The sequence below is a fragment of the Mesoplodon densirostris genome, chromosome 19 (genome assembly GCF_025265405.1).
Source record: "Mesoplodon densirostris isolate mMesDen1 chromosome 19, mMesDen1 primary haplotype, whole genome shotgun sequence".
In the NCBI taxonomy this organism is placed as follows: domain Eukaryota; kingdom Metazoa; phylum Chordata; class Mammalia; order Artiodactyla; family Ziphiidae; genus Mesoplodon; species Mesoplodon densirostris.
Window position 1 is genome coordinate 52,902,965 of NC_082679.1, and position 19,015 is coordinate 52,921,979.

A 19,015-nucleotide genomic window follows, 5' to 3' on the forward strand; every position below is an offset into this window, starting at 1 on the left:
ATTAATGGCAGCTTTATTTCTTGGCAGGATGGGGTTACGGAGATGTTCCTGGTATTGCTCCTGATATTTTTTGCAGGTCTCAAAACTTTCAAAATTATTAAAAAACAATAGCAACAACAACAACAACAAAAAAACAGTTTTTAAAACTGCATAGAATAACAGCACTAACTTTTTCTATCAGTTTTTATTAAGTGGAAAAGGCAGAAACTGTATTGAATTGCATTCTGACTCTCTCTGCACCTGTCTAAGCTGTTCCCCTGAAGAAGCACGCTGCTCTCAACAGCCCATCTTGTGCTCAGGAACACTACAGCTCTTGGTGGAAGACGTTGAACCCAGTTCTGAAGAGGTGTACCAGGGTCCATATACTTACGGCTCAGCAAGCATCATGGGTAACGCATTCTCTTGTATCTTGGATGGTCGATTGAACCCCATGGCATAGACTCCCTGCAGAAGCTGTGGTTTCCTAGGAGGCCAGGGAGAGAAAGATGGATTCCTGGTTGTTGAAATTGTTTTAAAAGCCTACAATTTTATTTTTCCCTATATCTAGCAAAGAATGATACTTCCTGTCAGACATATTTTCCTGTGCCTTAAAAAATACTAACTAAAACAAAACCAAACCAAAATCTTTCCCTAGTAAATCTTAATCTGAAACTATTATGCAATTTATAAAATCTGGGCTAGTTTCCTTTCTTGGAGAAATTCATCTTTCAGGAGACCCACAAATTTGGTTGGCCTTGGATGACAAACATTCCCAGGATACTGGAAGAATGGTACTTATTAATTCATAGTAGAAAATAAATTATAAAAGACATATCTAAAAATAAACACTGCTTACTATGCCGCTAAGATACAGAAGTCCCTTTAGGGAATGAGATTTCAGTTTTCATTTCTCAGTGCAGATGCTCCACTGAACCACAGTCATTTTGTGTTCCATGGGCCTTCCAAAGCCAGCTGTTCAAGAACTCGGGACAATTGAGAGGTAAGAAAATTGATTCAGCCAGTTTCTAGTAAATAGGTAAAGGGAGTTCAGTTATCATACTGAACTTTACAAGTGATTAGATTTACTTATTATGTCTAGTCAAAATCAAAACTAGAAAAGCACCAACTTTTTACATAAGTAGCCACACAACAAATATCAAATAAAGCTACTTTTGTAGTAAATTTATAATAAGCTCTCTGCTACCTCTAAATTGACAGGGTGTTTGACAAAAATCCCACCACACTGTTTTTAAAGAAAAGTCAAACCAAGTCAAGAGTGTTCTCTAGGCCTCCTTTAGAGTTTAACAGGCGCTCTAAAAGGCAATTCTTCTGGCATATGGTGGTTCTCAGACACAAAGAACTTTGAAAAGTAACATCCATTTGGAAGAAAAGGTTGTGAAGCTTAGCAGATTCTGATTTGGTTGCCAAGGAAACAAAGTCACTACTGAAAGAGGACTCAAGTGATCCAAGAACTTTCAGTGGCTCATTATTTTTCTTTTATTTTGCAGATCTTCTCAGTAAAAAATAGACCAAGTGTATTAGGTGACCTAGGTTTTATTCTCTGTTTCCTTTGGCTACTAACAATTAAATCAGAAAGAACTTGCCTTTTCAAAGAGGACAGTTCATCACTGGTTGACCTGAGAACTCCAGTCCTTTAAATGAAAGGAACTTAAAGAGACCAGTGATACTTGGAAAAGCAAGCTGTCAGAGCACATCTAGCTGCTCGGACAGAATTTATGAATGGAAGCAGAGATGACAGACTTGCTGAAAAAAGCCTTTGACAGAGAAAATACACATAGAAAAGTATAATGTCCTGAAAATATTCAAAAAAAAAGGCCACACTTTAAAAACCTTGCTCTTAGCTATTGCTGCATTAACAACTTGATTTGGTTCTAGTTAGCTCTCTTATTTTAAGTGTCTCTTACTCTAAAGTGGTGGCAATAGTTGGCAGAAACGTGGCCCCTATTTGCCTCCAGTGGGCATATGATAGATTTTGCTGAACCAAGGCAAAGAATCCATTCATTCCGCCACTTTCTTATTCACTAGCTATTTTCTGTCTATGATTGGAGTCCTGGCAGGCAGCAAGAATGGTAGCTATGTCTTGTGTTACTCATAACACCCAGCACAGTGTCATGTACATAAACCAACGACCCTAAATACCTCTTTACTAACTTACTGAAGGAAACGCAAAACTTGTCATAACATTACATAATTCTCTGCCTTTAAAACAAGGACATGTTAGAAGTCATTCTCACCACAGTGCATAAGTGTGCACACTTGAGGCTTAATTCTGGGTTCTGGATTTTTAAAAAAATTCTGGAACACTGAAGGCTGATTTCCACTGCAGTTACTGGGAATCCTGCACAGGCTTCTTGGACAGATTTTATGAAAGCAGATAAACTGTTCTTAACACTGTAAACCCTATAGTCTAACAAAAGGGCTTACCTAATAAGAAATGTTCCTGACATCCAGAAATCACCTGTCAGCCAATATTTTATTGAAAGTTCTAAGAGCATAAAAGAAAAAAGACTTTCAGCTATGATGAATAAATTTGTGGCATTTAAAAATCCCTAAGGAGAAGAACTGGGTAGCCAAGAGACAAGGGTGGAGGGGGACCATCACTTTTTCATACTTTTAAACTTTTGAATCATGTGAATTTATTAATTAGTCAAAGAAAGTAAATATACTAAGATTTAAAAAAAAAAAGTAGAAAGTAAAATTCCCACAAGATCTCTGATATGCTAAGTCTTATAAAGGAGGGACTAGCAAGGAACAGTTGTTCAAAGGAACGGATACTCACAGCCGAAGCTCCTCGAAGGACTTCACCGAGTAGAGTGGGGAGTTTGGATCTCGCTGCAGGACTTCCACTTGGTTGGTGTTATCGACAAGGTTGCTTCTGATCAGCTTGTTGAGTAAGGACTGGGCGGCTCTGTCCTCTGTAGGAAAAAACCAGTAGATCTTCCTCATACTCACTGGGCAAACCCCACCCTTGTGAAACCTCTCTCCCCATGTCTGCACCCACACCTGAATGGCCCAGCAAGGTGGGAGAAAAACATAATCACACCAAAAGCTCTCACTTTAAACTCCTGACTGCTAGACTCAAGTGGGCTGAGCTGCCCAGCAAGACTTTATGTTTCTATACGCCAGTTATTCACTCTTCTCTCTTCAACTTCTAACCTCTCCACACTCTCACTCATCTAATGACCCTGCTGCTCACTTCCCTGAGAAGTGAACGTAATCAGAAGCGCCTCCAAGCGCTGCCGTGACAACCCACACACCCACTTGCGTTTGTGAGCGTCCTTTCCACCTTCCCTGCTGTAACTATGGATGCACCGCCATGCTCCTGAGGCTAGCCCCTCTACTTATACAATGGGTCCCATTCCGTCTTTCAGACAAGGGTATTTCTCCCAGCAGTGACCTTCTCTCTCGCATGATCAGTTTCTCCCTCTAATGGATCATTCCCACCAGCATGTATACACGTTGTAACACCTTTCATCATAAATGTGCTTCCTCCTTTATCCCACATCCCCATCCAGTTACTGTCCCAGTTCTCTGCTCCCTTTTATGGAACATTCCCTGACAGGGCTGTCTATACTCATGTCTGCACTTTCTCTTTACTGAAGAGGTTTTTTTAACTTAACCTCCCCACCTGACCTCAACAGCCCTTGTCAAGCTCATCAATGACTCTACACTCTAAATCAACTGAACAATTTTTAGTTCTCTTAACCAACTTATTACCTATATATGACTCCCTACTTTTGAAACACTTCCTTCTTTTGGTTTCTGGGATACCACTCTCTTTTGGTTCTTCTTCTATCTCACTGTTTTCAATTTCCTTGGCTGATTCCCCTCATCTCCTTGATCTTATAACTCAGAATGCCTCTGGCTCCAGAGAGGCACGTCCTAGGTGATACTATGTCTCTTGCTACAGGGTTTCAAAGATTAGTTACCTTTATCTTCTTCATCTGTTTTCTCTGGAGTGGCATTAGTTTTGATAACACCTACACAAGAAAAGTTATCATAATCAGAAAGGCAAGTATCAAATCCACTCAAAAGGGGACCTCCCTAGTGGTGCAGTGGTTAAGAATCTGCCTGCCAATGCAGGGCACACGGGTTCAAGCCCTGGTCCAGGAAGATCGCACATGTGGTGAAGCAATTAAAGTGGTGTGCCACAACTACTGAGCCTGCGCTCTAGAGCCTGCGAGCCATGACTATTGAAGCCCGCGCGCCTAGAACCTGTGCTGCACAACAAGAGAAGTCACCACAATGAGAAGCACGCACAATGCAATGAAGAGTAGCCCCCACTCGCTGCAACTAGAGAAAGGCTGTGCACAGCAACGAAGACCCAACACAGCCAAAAAAATATATAAATAAATAAATTTATTTTTTTTAAAAATCCACTCAAAAGGTGGGACAATATAAATATCAAACCTTATTTAAGTGATCAAAATTTAAATAGTTGGCATTTCTATACGTTTAATGGATTTTTATTCCTAGGAAGTTTAGTGCATAAGAAAATTTCAAATTTCTAGCAATGCTGGCTGACTTCAGAGTGATCAGATATGTCACCTCTGACTTACTTATTTAAAATAGAGCATTAGTATAACTATATTTAAAATATAGCATTATGTTAGCAGACACAATTAGACATGAGAAAGAAAATAAAGTTATTAAAAATTAAAAGGAAGAGGTAAAACGATCACTTTTTTAGATTACAAAAGATTGTAAACTTGCAGGACTAAGAGTATCAACTTAAAAATGACTACAAAATAAGATATCTCAGTAAAAGATAAAAGAGCTAGGTACAAAATAAATAAATAGAAATCAGTAGCTTTTATAAATAGAGATATTATTGAAAAGATCCTCTTTATAACACCAACTAAAAAGATAAAATACTGCACCTAGAAATAAAATTAACAAAAAATATGTGAGACTTATATGAAGAAAACTTTAAAACACTCATAAACTAATGCAAAGAGATAAAGCTAAAAAGCTCATAAATAAATTAAAATGGAACTCTAAGATATTCAATTAACCCAAAAGAAAGCAGGAAAAGAGCCAGAGAAACAAAATATAAGGGGACAAACAAACAGTAAAATTGCTAACCTAAACCCAACCACATCAATAATTACATTAAATGCAAATGGATAAAATACTCCAATTAAAAGACAGAGATTATTAGAATGGATAAAAAAGCAAGATCCAACTGTCAGCTGTCTACAAGAGGCACACTTTATGTATTTATTTTATTTTATTTTTTTGCGGTACGTGGGCCTCTCACTGTTGTGGCCTCTCCCGTTGCAGAGCACAGGCTCCGGAGGTGCAGGCTCAGCGGCCATGGCTCACGGGCCCAGCCACTCCATGGCATGTGGGATCTTCCTGGACCAGGGCACGAACCCGTGTCCCCTGCATCAGCAGGCGGACTCTCAACCACTGCGCCACCAGGGAAGCGCCACATTTTATTTTAAAATTTTTTAAAATTGAGGTATAGTTAATTTACAATATTGTATTAGTTTCAGGTGTACAACATAGTGATTCAAAATTTTTATAGATTATACTCCTACAAGAGACACACTTTAAATATAAAGACACAAGTTGAAAGTCAGTGGATGGAAAGAGATACATCACGCAACCAGTAAGCATATGAAGGCTGGAGTGGCTCAGGTAATGCAGATTTTAAGACCAAAATCACCACCAGAGATAAAGGAGGATATTTCTAATAAGAGGTCCATTCATCAGGAAGACATAAATGTGAATGTACCTGGCAACAGATCTGCAAAACACAGGAGGCCAAAACTGACAAAATTAAAGGGAGAAATAAGACTATTCCACAACTGTTGTTGGAAATCTTAACACTTCTCTTTCAACAACTGGAAGAACCAGACCAAAAAGCAAACAAACAAAAAACAGTTAAGACATAGAAGATCTGAGTTAACACTATCAACAACGGTGGCCTAATTGACATTTAGAGGACACCATATCCAGTAACTGCAGAATCATATTTAATGGTTTCTGATCAAAATGGAGTTAAATTAGAAATTAATAAGATATCTAGAAACCCCCCAAATATCTGGAAATCAAACAACACACTTCTAAATTATTCATGGGCCAATGAAGAAATCAAAAGGGAAACTGAAACTATTTGAAGTATATGATAAAAAAGAAGAGGAAAGTAAACCCAAAGTAAGTAGAAGGAAAAAAATACAGAGTAGAAATCGATGAAATAAAAGACAAACATTCAAGAAAATTAACATTGCCGAAGCCCAGCTCTTTGAAAAGATTAAAAAAACTGATAAGTCTCTAGGTAGGCTCATCAAAAAAAAGAGAACAGGGCTTCCCTGGTGGCGCAGTGGTTTGAGAGTCCGCCTGCCGATGCAGGGGACACGGGTTCGTGCCCTGGTCTGGGAGGGTCCCGCATGCCACGGAGCGGCTGGGCCCGTGGGCCATGGCCGCTGGGCCTGCGCGTCCGGAGCCTGTGCTCCGCAATGGGAGAGGCCACAACAGTGAGAGGCCCACGTACTACAAAAAACAAAAATAAAAAAACAAACAAACAAAAGAGAACAAACACATACCACCAGTAATAGAAATGAAAGAGGGGACATCATATATGCTACAGTCATTAAAACATTCCTAAAGGACACAAAAAGGGGTGTGAAAAAAATGGAAAGACTTAACCATAGGTTTTATAAAAAGACTTAATAGCATATAGATGTTAAGTTATAAATGTAACATTATAGGAGAAATACTAAAAGATTCTTTGTCTTCTTAGAACTAGTCAAGTTGACTATAACAGAATACGTATGGAAAATAAGAATAGCCAGAAACACTCTAAAAAAAGATCAATGGGGACTTCCCTGGCGGTCCAGTGGTTAAGACTCTGCGCTTCCACTGCAGGGGGCATGGGTTTGATCCCTGGTCGGGGACCTGAGATCCCACATGCTGTGCGGCACAGCCAAAAAAAAAAAAATCAATGAATGGGGACCAGCACTCACAGATATTAAAGCATGTCATAATGCTCCAGCAATCAGGAATATGATCCTGGTACATGAATATGCAAAATAAACTTGATAGGATAGATGAGAAAATGCAGAATTTGGTATATAATACAGGTGGGATCTCAAACTAGAGAGGAAGAATGGACTATTACAAAAGTGGCACTGAAACAAATCTGTAGCCATCTTGAAATTAAAAAGGTGAAACACACTAGAGAAAAGACTTTGGATCCATACCTCACAATCCACACCAGGAAAAATTCCAAAAGGATCAAAGACTGAACTACGAAAACGGACTCAAATTCCAGAAATAATAATGTAAAAGACTGATACGTCTGACTACATAAAAATGTTTGCAGAGGGACTTCCCTGGTGGTCCAGTGGTTAAGACTCCATGCTCCCAATGCAGGGGGCCCAGGTTCCATCCCTGGTCAGGGAACTAGATCCCGAATGCAGCAACTAAAGATCCCGTGTGCTGCAACGAAGATCCTGCATGCCGAAACTAAGACCCAGCGCAGCCAAATAAACAAATAATTAATAATAAAAAAAAAGTTTGCAGAGCAAAAATACACAAGAAAAAAGTCAAAAGACAAAACTGACTGAAGTATTAGCAACTTCTATCACAATCTTAAAATATGAAGTTCTTCATATTTAGAAAAAAGATAAAAAGCTCAGTAGAAAAGGAAACACAAATTCCTTTATACTTATGAAAATATTCAACCTTATTAATGAAATACAAAATGTATTACACTGATCCACCATGTTTTACCTGTCAGATTAGCAAAATTTCAAGTTTTTGACTAAAAATTCTGTGGTGGGGCTGTAGGGAAACACTTTCATGCTTTACTGATAGAAATATAAATTAGTATAATACTTATGGAGGGTACCTTGAAAAATACTGATAAAAAGTACAAGTGCATATGCCTTTGACCATGGATATCCATTTTGGGGGAATTTATCCTACAAACATATTTGCATACATGTAAAAAGAATTAAGTTCATGGTTATTCCATGAAACACTTTATAACACCGAAAGAATGTGACCAACCCAAGTATCTATCAAAAGATGACTGGTTAAATAAATTATGGTCTATCAACACAATGTAATACTATGCAGTTACAAAACTGAGTGAGGAAACTCCATTTACTGGTAAGGAAAGCTTGCCAAGGTATGTTGTTGAATGAAAAAAAGTAAGTACACTGTGTATACTCTGCCATCTTTTGGTGAGAGAGAGAGAGAGGGAGAGAGGGAGAAAAATCTGTATTTGTTTTGCATAAAGAAACATTGGAAGTGCAACTGAGATTATCATACTAAGTGAAGTAAGTCAGAAAGAGAAAGACAAATACCATATGAGATCACTTATATGTGGAATCTAAAATATGACACAAATGAAGCTATCTATGAAACAGAAACAGAGTCACAGACATAGAGAACAGACTGGTGGTTGCCAAGGGGGAGGGGGCTGGGGGAAGAATGGAGTGGGAGGTTGAGGTTAGCAGATGTAAGCTATTATACATAGAATGGATAAACAACAAGGTCCTACTGTATAGCACAGAGAACTATATTCAATATCCTATGATAAACCATAATGGAAAAGAATATATAAAAAAAGGATGTGTATGTATGTATAACTGAATCACTTTGCTGTATAGCAGAAATGAACACAACATTGTAAGTCAACTATACTTCAATTAAAAAAAAAAGAAACTTTGGAAGAATATTAAAAATCCAATAACAGTGGTTACTTACGGCATAGGGTGGTATATGGGTTGAACTCTGTCCCCCCCAAAATTCATATGATCAAGTCCTAACCTCCCAGTATCTCAGAATGTGATCTCCTTTTGAGATAGGTTCACTGCAGATGTAATTAGTTAAGATGAGGTTGTTAGGATGGGCCCTAATCCAGTATGACCCATGTTCTTATTAAGGGAAATTCTGGATGTAGACATGCACAACACCATGAAGGCAGAGACTGGGGTGATGATAGCAGAAATGCCTATAAGCCAAGGAATGCCAAAGACAGCCAGCAAACCATCAGAAGCTAGGAAGAGACATGGAATAGATTCTTCCTCACAGCCTTTAGGAGGAACTAAGCCAGCTGACACCTTGATCTCACATTTCTGGCCTCCAGATCCGAGACAATCAATTTCTGTTGTTAAACCACCTAGTTTGTGATACTTTGTTGTGGGAGCCCTAGCAAAGTAATATAGGTGGGGAGTGGGATCTGGGTAAATGGTGGTCCAGGATGGGAAGGAGGCCTTTCACTTACTTATACGTTCTGAATTTTGAACCCAGATTAACCTTTCAAAAAATTAAATTAAAAAAAAACTTAAGGAAACATTATCAAGTGAACAGTGACTGTACAATCCAATAGTGATTCTTGATTTTAAGGAGTCAGAAGCTAGATAAAATGTGGAAAACGAATCTATCTCCATCATTAATGAAACCGAATTTACTGGTTCTCAAATACAGTGCTGACATGTGCCAAATGTGCTAAATGAAAGCTCCTTTCCACGTTGCACCTATGGGTGCAAAGCAGAAGTGCACATGTAGCTTGTAGTTACTAGTGACTCACCATTGGTATCTGGTTTGACTTTCTCCTCCTTGATCTGCAAATTAGTCATCTGAATGGGAATAAAAGGAAACACTTAAGAGTAGAGACACCTGATAACCAAATACCATGAATTACACAATTGACCATTAAACACAGGTTTGAACTTCAAGGGTTCACTTATTCAAGGATAAATGCTACTGTATTACTCAACCCATGGTTGGTTGAATCCAAAGATGTGGAACCACATATACGGAAGGACATTGTTAGTTATTTGGGGATTTTCAACTGCAGGGAGGGTTGGGGGCTCATAACCCCCAAGTTGTTCAATGGTTAACTACATTTATTAAGCTCATGTACACAAGTCTAAATGGTAAAACAAAAAAGGGGGGAGGGTCTTACCCAATTGTTAGGAAGCAATATTTACTTATTTTTAATTTTTATTTTATTTTTTTGGCCATGCTACATTGTGGGATATTAGTTCCCCGACCAGGGATCAAACCTGTGCCCCCTGCAGTTGAAGTGCGGAGTCCCAACCACTGGACCGCCAGGGAATTCCCAGGAAGCAACATTTTAAAACATTTACTTATATCAGCCACCCAATAAGCAGAGTGGTTGAAACTAGATACCAAGTATCTTTAGGTCTATATTTGTGTTATTCATAATAACACAGCTACATTAGGGTTGTAGGTTAAAAAAAGATTTGAAACCAATTCTCAGTAACTGCCTTTTAGGGAATAGCTGATGCTAAATACTAGATTTAAATTCTGGAGTACAGAATCATATCCTTTATAATACTTTTTGATTTATTTGTGGCTGTCAATTTTATACTTCTGACCTGATTCCTCCTGAACTCCAGTGCCACATTTCCAAATGCTTGATGGGCACTGGATAGAAAAGAGTTAACACAGCAGGTCTGACTGCTATCCTTAGGAAAGCCAGCTTGCAAAGTTGGCCCCTGGTTGGCATCTGGAAACTTGGATTTGGAGAGAGTTCCCACCATTCCCAGAACCACTGAGGGGTTCACTAACTATCTTTCTAAAAACATGTGGTTTATGATAACACCTGGTTTCCTTCCAGGGGTCTGGAATTTTGGTACCTGCTAGGCAAAGAATGACGATGTGATAGACCCCTAATAAAAACCCTGAGCACTGAGTCTCCAACGAGCTTCTCTGACAACACTTCATATGTGTTGTTACAATCTGTGGCTAGAGGAATTAAGCAGGAATTAAGTGGAGCTTAATTCTCTCCTCTGGGAGAAGATTCTTGGAAGCTTGTGCCTGCTTTCCTCTGGACTTTGCAACACAGGCCTTTTCCTTTTGCTAATTTTGCTTTTCATTGTAATACATCACAGCTGTGAGTACAATCATATGCTGAGTCCTATGAGTTCTCCCAGGAAATCATTGAACCTGGACACCTCTTGGTGATTCCCAACACAGGTACTTACCAAGTTGTCCTCCTTACCTCAAATTCAGAACAGCCAAACATGAACTCATCACCCTACATATCAAATCTGCTGTTCCTCCTACTCCCCTAACCCTGTTATTAGCACTATATTAATACCACCTTGTGGGATCCAGGTTGAAAACAGTCATCTTTGCCTTTATCTCCCTTCTCTTCTTTTTTTTAAATCTTCATACCTCCACAATTATCTCTTGAATCCATCCCCTCATCTTCACTTTCATCATTCAACATAGGCCCCCTATCTCTGGGCTATGAGAGTAACTTCCACATTGATCTCCTTTCCTTTAGACATCACTCCTAATATATTCTGTTCTCTGCGGTCCAATAAATCTTGCTAGCTCTCAGATCTAATCTTGTCAGTATCCTTCTTAAAAACCCCCAAACCAGCCAAATAAAGCCTTTCATCTTCAAGTTCTTTGTTAAGGGCCAAAGTACATTCCTACGATATTTTCAGTACTACTCCTACTACAGCCCGATGACCTTAAGCTGTGGCAAAAATGAGTTCTGATTCCTGTTCTCTAGGCAAGTCCAGCACTTCTGTGCATTCTATTCTAAAATGCCGTTCACCTTCATCTCTATCTTAAATGATTATTTTCTAATATCCAGCACAAATATAAACTTCTTCACAAGGAATTTCCCTGACTTTCCTACTCATAAACATCCTCTCCCCATTCAAAGTTCATTTCTCACATTATTCTTACCATTTTCACAGCACCTCCCACATTCTAGGCTTCCTAACTAGATTGTAAAGCTTCTTCCTAAACTTCCCTGGATTTAGCCCATTTCAACTATCTGCTGAGAAACTGACAATCCTCCCAAAGCAATAAAAGGTGACTGGAGAAGAAATGTAATTTAGGCATTAAAAGGTTACATAAGACTTCAGACTACATGGGACTTCCCTAGCGGTCCAGTGGTTAAGACTCCACGCTTCCACCGCAGGGGGCACAGGTCGATCCCCAGTCGGGGAACTAAGATCCCTCATGCCGCACCGAGGGGGGTGGGGGGAGAGACTTCTGACTACAAAAAAACCCTATATTCTTAAAATCAATGGTCCATTACCACCGAAGGTAACTTAAAGAACGGGGAGTCACAGTTTACACTATAGTTAACTTCCCACTGAATGGATCTTCATTAATCAAAGAACCAGTATATGAAATTAAATGTCTCTTTAAACACACATGAAACAATTTGTAGTGCCTCCCCCCGTTTGCAGTAGATTGAAACACTAAATATAAACCTGAATCTGTTATTCTGCAAATTGCTACAAACCGCCAACCATGTTAAGCATGCATCTAAAAAATGGTAAAATAAGAGTAGCAGAGAATCACTCAGAAACCAGATGAAAAAGAGAATCAGCATTGCGCCTTTTCTTACAATCCCCACTGAGGAGGTGCAGTGCAGAAAAGACAGCATATATAGCAGGAACAGATTTGCCACAGGATAAAAGTCTTTAACTGGCCCAGATCAAAGGAAAAGACTCCATACTGGTCTCTTCTGCCTTAGCCGCAAATCAAGGCTAAGAGATTCCTCCCAGCAAACCTTTAGGGGTGTGTGGGCCACGGCCTGCCCAACCCAGGGAGCTCCCTGGACTCCAAGCAGGGTCGGCTTGGGCCCTCCTACTACGCTCGCCCCGCCTGGAGCTGAAGCCACTGACCGACTTGACAGCCGCTTCCTGCTTGTCCACTGCCAGGGCCCACGAATCGGTGGCCATGGTCCCGGAGGAGGAAGGCCGACTGGCGAAAAACACAACCGCACGCACGGCAACACCAGCCCCGAACTCTCTGCAGGCGCAAGAATCACACTCACGCGGACCGGAAGTGGCGATGCGCGAAGGTGACGTCAGTTTCCGTCCGGGGCGAGACGTCACCGTCCGCGCGGCGCCACGCAGGGCCTAACACCTGGCTTCGCTTCCACTCTTCGTGCCCACACCCGCTTTTTCCGCGGACTTCCCTAGGAGCCACCTCATCGTGCCTGGAAATCCGTAAGTTCTGTGGGGTGAAACTCGTAGACCTCACTTCTTTGCCTTACGTCACTCTGAAGTAACCTAAATTTTATTTTTACGTCTGCCACGTCTCATAATAAATGTGTAAGTCTCTGAGCTGTAAAGCCTTGCGCAAAGGAAAGTCCTAGGAGAAAACTATATGATTCCAGTTTCTGCTGTTAACGAACGAGATAATGTGTAAGACAGCAAAAAAGAAAGCGAAACCAAACGCCCTAAACCCCCATAATTCCACCACAAAAACCAAAAACAAAACCAAAAAAGCCCCCAGCGTTTTCTTTACCTTCTGGGTCCTTCTAATTTCTGTACATATGCATCGTAGCACAGGTGTTTTACATAGTCCTAAACAAAGTACACATACAATTTTAAATTTGACTTTTTATACGGCTAAGTATTTTTTAAAGTCAGTTGCCGATTTAATGTCATTGTAGTCCGTCAGTCTCATATCACGTAAATTATCTAAGTCCCCTTTCTCCCCCGCCGTTAGGGATATAGGTTTTTTCCATGTTTTATTATTAATTGATAACACTTCAGTGAGCATTTCCATCCTATCAAAAATCATATTACTTGTTTGCTTCCAGTTTACTTTTTGTCTCTCCCCACTAAAATATTAACTCTTCAAACAAGAGCAAAGACTTTATCTGTCTTAATCACAGTTGATTAAAGCACCTAGAAAAGTTCATGGCACATGGTAGACACCCAATAAATATTTTTTAATGTATGGCTGAATAGACTAATGAAGATTTTAGTTCAAAATGTGTTACTCTAGGACACATTTCTAAGCATTGCAACATTTATGTCAAAATGTATGAATGAGGGACTTCCCTGCTGGTCCAGTGGCTAAGACTCCGAGCTCCCAATGCAGGGGGCCAGGGTTTGATCCCTGGTCGGGGAACTAGATCCCACACGCATGCCGCAACTAAAAAAAAAAAAAAAGATCCCGCATGCTGCAACAAAGATCCCACATGCCACAACTAAAACCTGGCACAGCTGAAATAAATAAGTAAATAAATATTTTTTTAAAAAAGGATAGGGCTTCCCTGGTGGCGCAGTGGTTGCGAGTCCGCCTGCCGATGCAGGGGACACGGGTTCGTGCCCCGGTTTGGGAGGATCCCACGTGCCGCGGAGCAGCTAGGCCCGTGAGCCATGGCCACTGAGCCTGCGCGTCCAAAGCCTGTGCTCCGCAACGGGAGAGGCCACAACAGTGAGAGGCCCACGTACTGCAAAAAAAAAAGGATAAATGGTCAGTAAGCACAAGAAAAAGAGCTCATTAAAAATCATTAGTTATTAAGGAAATGCAAATCAAAGTCACAATGAGATACCACTGCACACTGGATAGAATGGCTAAAATTAAAGATTGACCCACCATGTGTTGGTAAGGTTGTGGAATGTTAAAAAAAAAAAATCAAAGGCACTTGTTAAAGATGATAACGCAAACTTTACTTAGGACCATGGCCATAAGTACAGGGATGAGTGCAATGGGATTTTGCACCAGAGGAGAAAAATTTGGCTCAATTCCAAATACAGCATGTGCAAGTGGGAATTTATAGCCAAGGAACAGGGGAGTGGATGGAAGATTACTAAGAGGAAACATCAGGGTAAAGGAGAGTTTTTGTTAAACTGATGTAACAGGATTCTTGCTGAAGACAGGCCAGGATGATCAGACAACACCTGGGAGATGGTGGAGGATGAAGAACCTGACCAGATAGTGAGGGCGGTCAGATATCAAGGGTGGGCGGTTCTTGTTAAAACTAGATTTTACAAGTGCACAGGTGGTCCTAGGAGAAGGTTCAGGAGCCTGACTAGATGTTGGTCAAGCAAGGAAACTGTGAGGAGCAACTGGAACTCTCTTAAGCCTCTGGAGAGAAGGTAAAATGGTACAATGGTTTTGTATAACTGTTCTGCAGTTTCTCAAGAAGTTAAACCTATACTTACTCTGTGATCCAGCAGTTCTACTCCTAGTTACTATCCAAGAGAAATGAAACATAAAGACTTGTACACAAATGTTCACAGCAGATTTACTCATAATAGTCCCAAACTGGAAACAACCCAAATGTTCATCAGCAGGAGAATGGATAGGGGCTTCCCTGGTGGTGCAGTGGTTAAGAATCCACCTGCCAATGCAGGGGACACGGGTTCGAGCCCTGGTCCGGGAAGATCCCACATGCCGCAGAGCAACTAAGCCCGTGCACCACAACTACGGAGCCTGCGCTCTAGAGCCCACGAGCCACAACTACTGAAGCCCGCACGCCTAGAGCCCATGCTCCACAACAAGAGAAGCCACTGCAATGAGAAGCCCGTGCACCGCAACGAAGAGTAGCCCCCACTCGCCGCAGCTAGAGAAAGCCCGTGCGCAGCAACGAAGACCCAACACAGCCAAAAATAAATAAATAAATAAATAACAGGAGAATGGATAAATAAATTTTGGTATATTTATTAAATGGAATACTTCTCAGCAATGAAGAGGAACAAACTACTGATACACATGATGAAATAGATGAATCTTACAGACATTATGTTGAAGGAAAGATGCCAGACACAAGAGATGCATACTGTATAATCCATTTGTATGAGAGTCAATGTAAGCAGCTCTTTGCAGGAGACCGCCCTCAGCAGGAAGCCCCTTTTCTTGTCACTTTAGTAAAGCTGTATAGTAACTAACTTTTAAGCCCAGCACCCCCATGCTCTACTCATCAACGGCCCAAGCACACCTTTCAAATCTTTTAGTCACACAAAGCCTTGCCTAACTTGTTGGTCCTTTCCACAGATGAAAGAAGTAGAAGAGAAGAATAAGTGATGAACAGATGACCAGATCTCTTCCCTAGCTTCCCCTTCAGTAATCTCCCAAATAAACTCTGTGATCAAACTGTGTGAACATGATCACATCTAGAGGAAGATCACAAGAAGTTGAGGAGCCTGCACACAGTGGGGGATGGCGACGGCTCAGACCCCCAACTCAATGATGAACTGAGATTACTTCCCTCCTTCCCTTTAAAAGTTTCATGAGCAGAATCTTCGGAGGTGGTTTTTGGGGTATGTTGAGTCCACCATCTCCCCAGATTGCTGGCATTCTGATTAAAGGCACTTTTCCTTTTTACCATTTGTGAGTATTGATTTTGTAAGCAGCAAGCAGCAGGACCCCCATTCGATAACAATGAAAATGTTCTGTATCTTAATTGGAGTGGTGGTTACACATGTGTATACAATTGTCAAAACTCAGAATTATACACCTAATATTTGTGCATTGCACGTCTATGTATATGTCAATTAAAAATATATAAAGCAATGTAATGAGAAAAAGTGTAAAAAATAGAGGTAGTAATGCATTTATTTTTACTTTAAAAAAGTGGGGGGAGGGTAAGAATGTTTTCTCAGTTCTTAACTACTGATCAAAACAGAGGGCATGCACACATTATGCTTACAGAAGTAAGAATGCCGAACGCCATATTGTCTTCCCAAGTGACTAGTCTAATTCCCAGCACATCACCAATGGAGTTACTGCTTAGAGACTACATTGTTTGTTAGGAGACAGCGCCACGGTCTAACTCCACGTAGGGCAGCAACACTGAGGGAGACTGCTAGTTGGTTAAGGGAAAAATGCTCCTTCTGTCTTACTGTTATAACAATCGCTTTAAAAAAAATCTAGATCTTGAGGCAACTATCCCTCTTTTTAATCTCAGACACAGCAAAACTTTTCATGACAGTCAAAAGCAGCAGTATCAAGACTCCATTTAAAGTTATTATGGAGGCAGAGGATCTTGCTTAGAGCAAATATTGAAGTCTGGGTGCCCACTATCCTCTTTCCACTGCTGTTTCATTACGAAGTGCAGCTGCTCTAGCACTGAGAGGGTGATTCCTACATTGCTTCCACTGAAACACAATTCCTAGAGATAAACGTGGTCTCTGGGGGAATTGAGGATAGGATTTTTCCTTGCATTTGATTTCAGGGTGCTTACTAAAAATTTTTTAAATTTATTTCACTGCCTGCACCTACTGGAAGGGTGATTGGCATTTGTTTGATCCAGGTGAGTGTTCTCAGGGAGGTGCAGGCTGAGGCTCCAGCTGGGACAGTGAAACCAGCCAGCCTGTTTGGAGCAGCTCTGGGCAACAGGGAACCCTCTGCCAAGGATGCCAATACCCTCGTCAGCTGAGGTTTATATCCCTAAAGGACAGCATCCCGCTGGTAGCCACTGAGAATCCCATTCCTCTTCAGATCTGAGACCAACGAGAAGGGCACGTTCTCATGAAGCTGCGAACTCGACAGCCTGCCCTGAGTCGTATTCAGTTAAACTGGGCAGATGACAAGAGCTAACATTTTTAAAAATGCATCCTACATGATTTACTTGAATTCTCACAACAATCCTGTTTTCTCCATTTTACAAATAAGGAAATTGACGTTCAGAGAAGTTGACTTTCCAAGACCATATGGCTTAATAAGCGGCAAATTTGGGCAACCGAATTCCAGATAACTCTCAGGCGACAAAACCCAAAACCAAGGGCGGAGTGAGGGGCCGGCTTTCCTGGGACCTCTTTACTTCCAAGTTTCGAGCCGTGACGGTATCCGATTGGCCGAGGCCGGGCGCTCCAGCCAATCAGAGGTGGGCAATAGCCCTGCCCCGGGCACTTTCTAACTGGCCCTTTGGGCCCGAATCCCGGCTTAGATGCTGACTGAGTGTGCTTGCCCTGCGCCTAGTTTGGAAGTGCCGGATCACATGATTTCGTCTGTATCAGTGAATTGTATGTCCCATTGGCAGGGACCTTACCTCTTGATCCCGAGCATTTCGCCCATAGCAGAGACACAATAAACAACTGTTGAATTAGGGAGTGAACGTATCAGTAAGTCAATTAAGGGTCGGCAAAGGACATATCACGATCGTGCCTGATTCTGTGGCGCCATCATGTGTTCTGAGCCGAGGCGTGCGGGCACTCGCATTGCTTACGCTTGCGGTGGGGGTGGGCACGATAGGATGGCGGCTCTGCTCTCAGAATGACTGCTCTTTCTCCCTCGTGATGCCTCTGTGTACCGGAAGTGACGGGAAGGGGAAGGGGAATGCTGTAAGATTCAGAAAATAATTTAGCAATAGTGGCAGGAGCCAGATCAAGTTTGTATTTGGCCCGCAGAATTCTAATGACTAATTTATAAAGATCAATTTGTAAAAATTGTATGAAAAAGTGATTGGGGATTTTTTTTTTTTTTTTTTTTTTGCGCTACGCGGGCCTCTCACTGTTGTGGCCTCTCCCGTTGCGGAGCACAGGCTCCGGATGCGCAGGCTCAGCGGCCATGGCTCACGGGCCCAGCCGCTCCGCGGCATGTGGGACTCCCGGACAAGGGCAGGAACCCGTGTCCCCTGCATCGGCAGGCGGACTCTCAACCACTGCGCCACCAGGGAAACCCCCGATTGGGGATAATTTTTACAGAAAATTTGTAAAACATACTCCACTGTTAACACATTAACAAAGCAGCAACACGCCTGCTGACAGCTAGGAATTCAGTGATTACTGATTACACACCTCCTACCCTTACTGGACTTCACCTCAAGGGAAGACAGACGGTAAACAAGCAGTCCCAAACATATACATATTTGTATATGAGGCAAATACAGCCTAGCGGTTAAGAAAGTGAGTCCTGGAGCCAGACTGCCCAGGCGTGTAGCCTGCCTTGCTACTTCTGACCTGTATGTAGTAGGACACATGACTTAACCTCTCTGTGCCTGTGTCCTCATCTGTAGAATAGGAATCATAACACATTTGTTGTCAGGAGTAAATAAGTTATCTATGTAGACCTTTTGAAGGTCACCTGAGAAGGTAATGTCAGTAAGGGAAGTGGAGACTCCCCTTGTGGTCCAGAGGTTAAGACTCCCGTGCTTCCACTGCAGGGGGCACGGGTTTGATCCCTGGTCGGGGAACTAAGATCCCACGTGCTGTGCAGTGTGGCCAAAAAAATAAATTAAAAAATAAATAATAAGGGAAGTACAGGCACCTGTACTGGGCACCCTGGAGCTGATGACAGGGGACTGAGGCACACGTTC

The 19,015-nt window shown here is 41.5% G+C and overlaps 1 protein-coding gene and 1 long non-coding RNA gene across 2 annotated transcripts in view; one reads left to right on the forward strand and one right to left on the reverse strand.

The window, feature by feature from the left end:
• The window catches only part of DDX19A (DEAD-box helicase 19A), a 25,695-nt gene extending 12,895 nt beyond the window's left edge, over positions 1-12,800 (reverse strand). Inside the window, exons 1-5 of the mRNA XM_060083485.1 lie at positions 12,642-12,800; positions 9,548-9,596; positions 3,930-3,980; positions 2,780-2,915; positions 371-463 (exon numbers count right to left, since the gene is read on the reverse strand). Coding sequence (XP_059939468.1) covers positions 371-463; positions 2,780-2,915; positions 3,930-3,980; positions 9,548-9,596; positions 12,642-12,698 — 386 coding nt within the window. The 5' untranslated portion in view covers positions 12,699-12,800. The remainder of the gene's footprint in view (positions 1-370; positions 464-2,779; positions 2,916-3,929; positions 3,981-9,547; positions 9,597-12,641) is intronic.
• LOC132479843 (uncharacterized) lies at positions 12,666-16,086 on the forward strand. Its single transcript, XR_009530581.1, has 2 exons — positions 12,666-12,968; positions 15,754-16,086. It is a non-coding gene; the product is annotated as an uncharacterized LOC132479843 (long non-coding RNA).
• Positions 16,087-19,015: the final 2,929 nt, after the last annotated feature.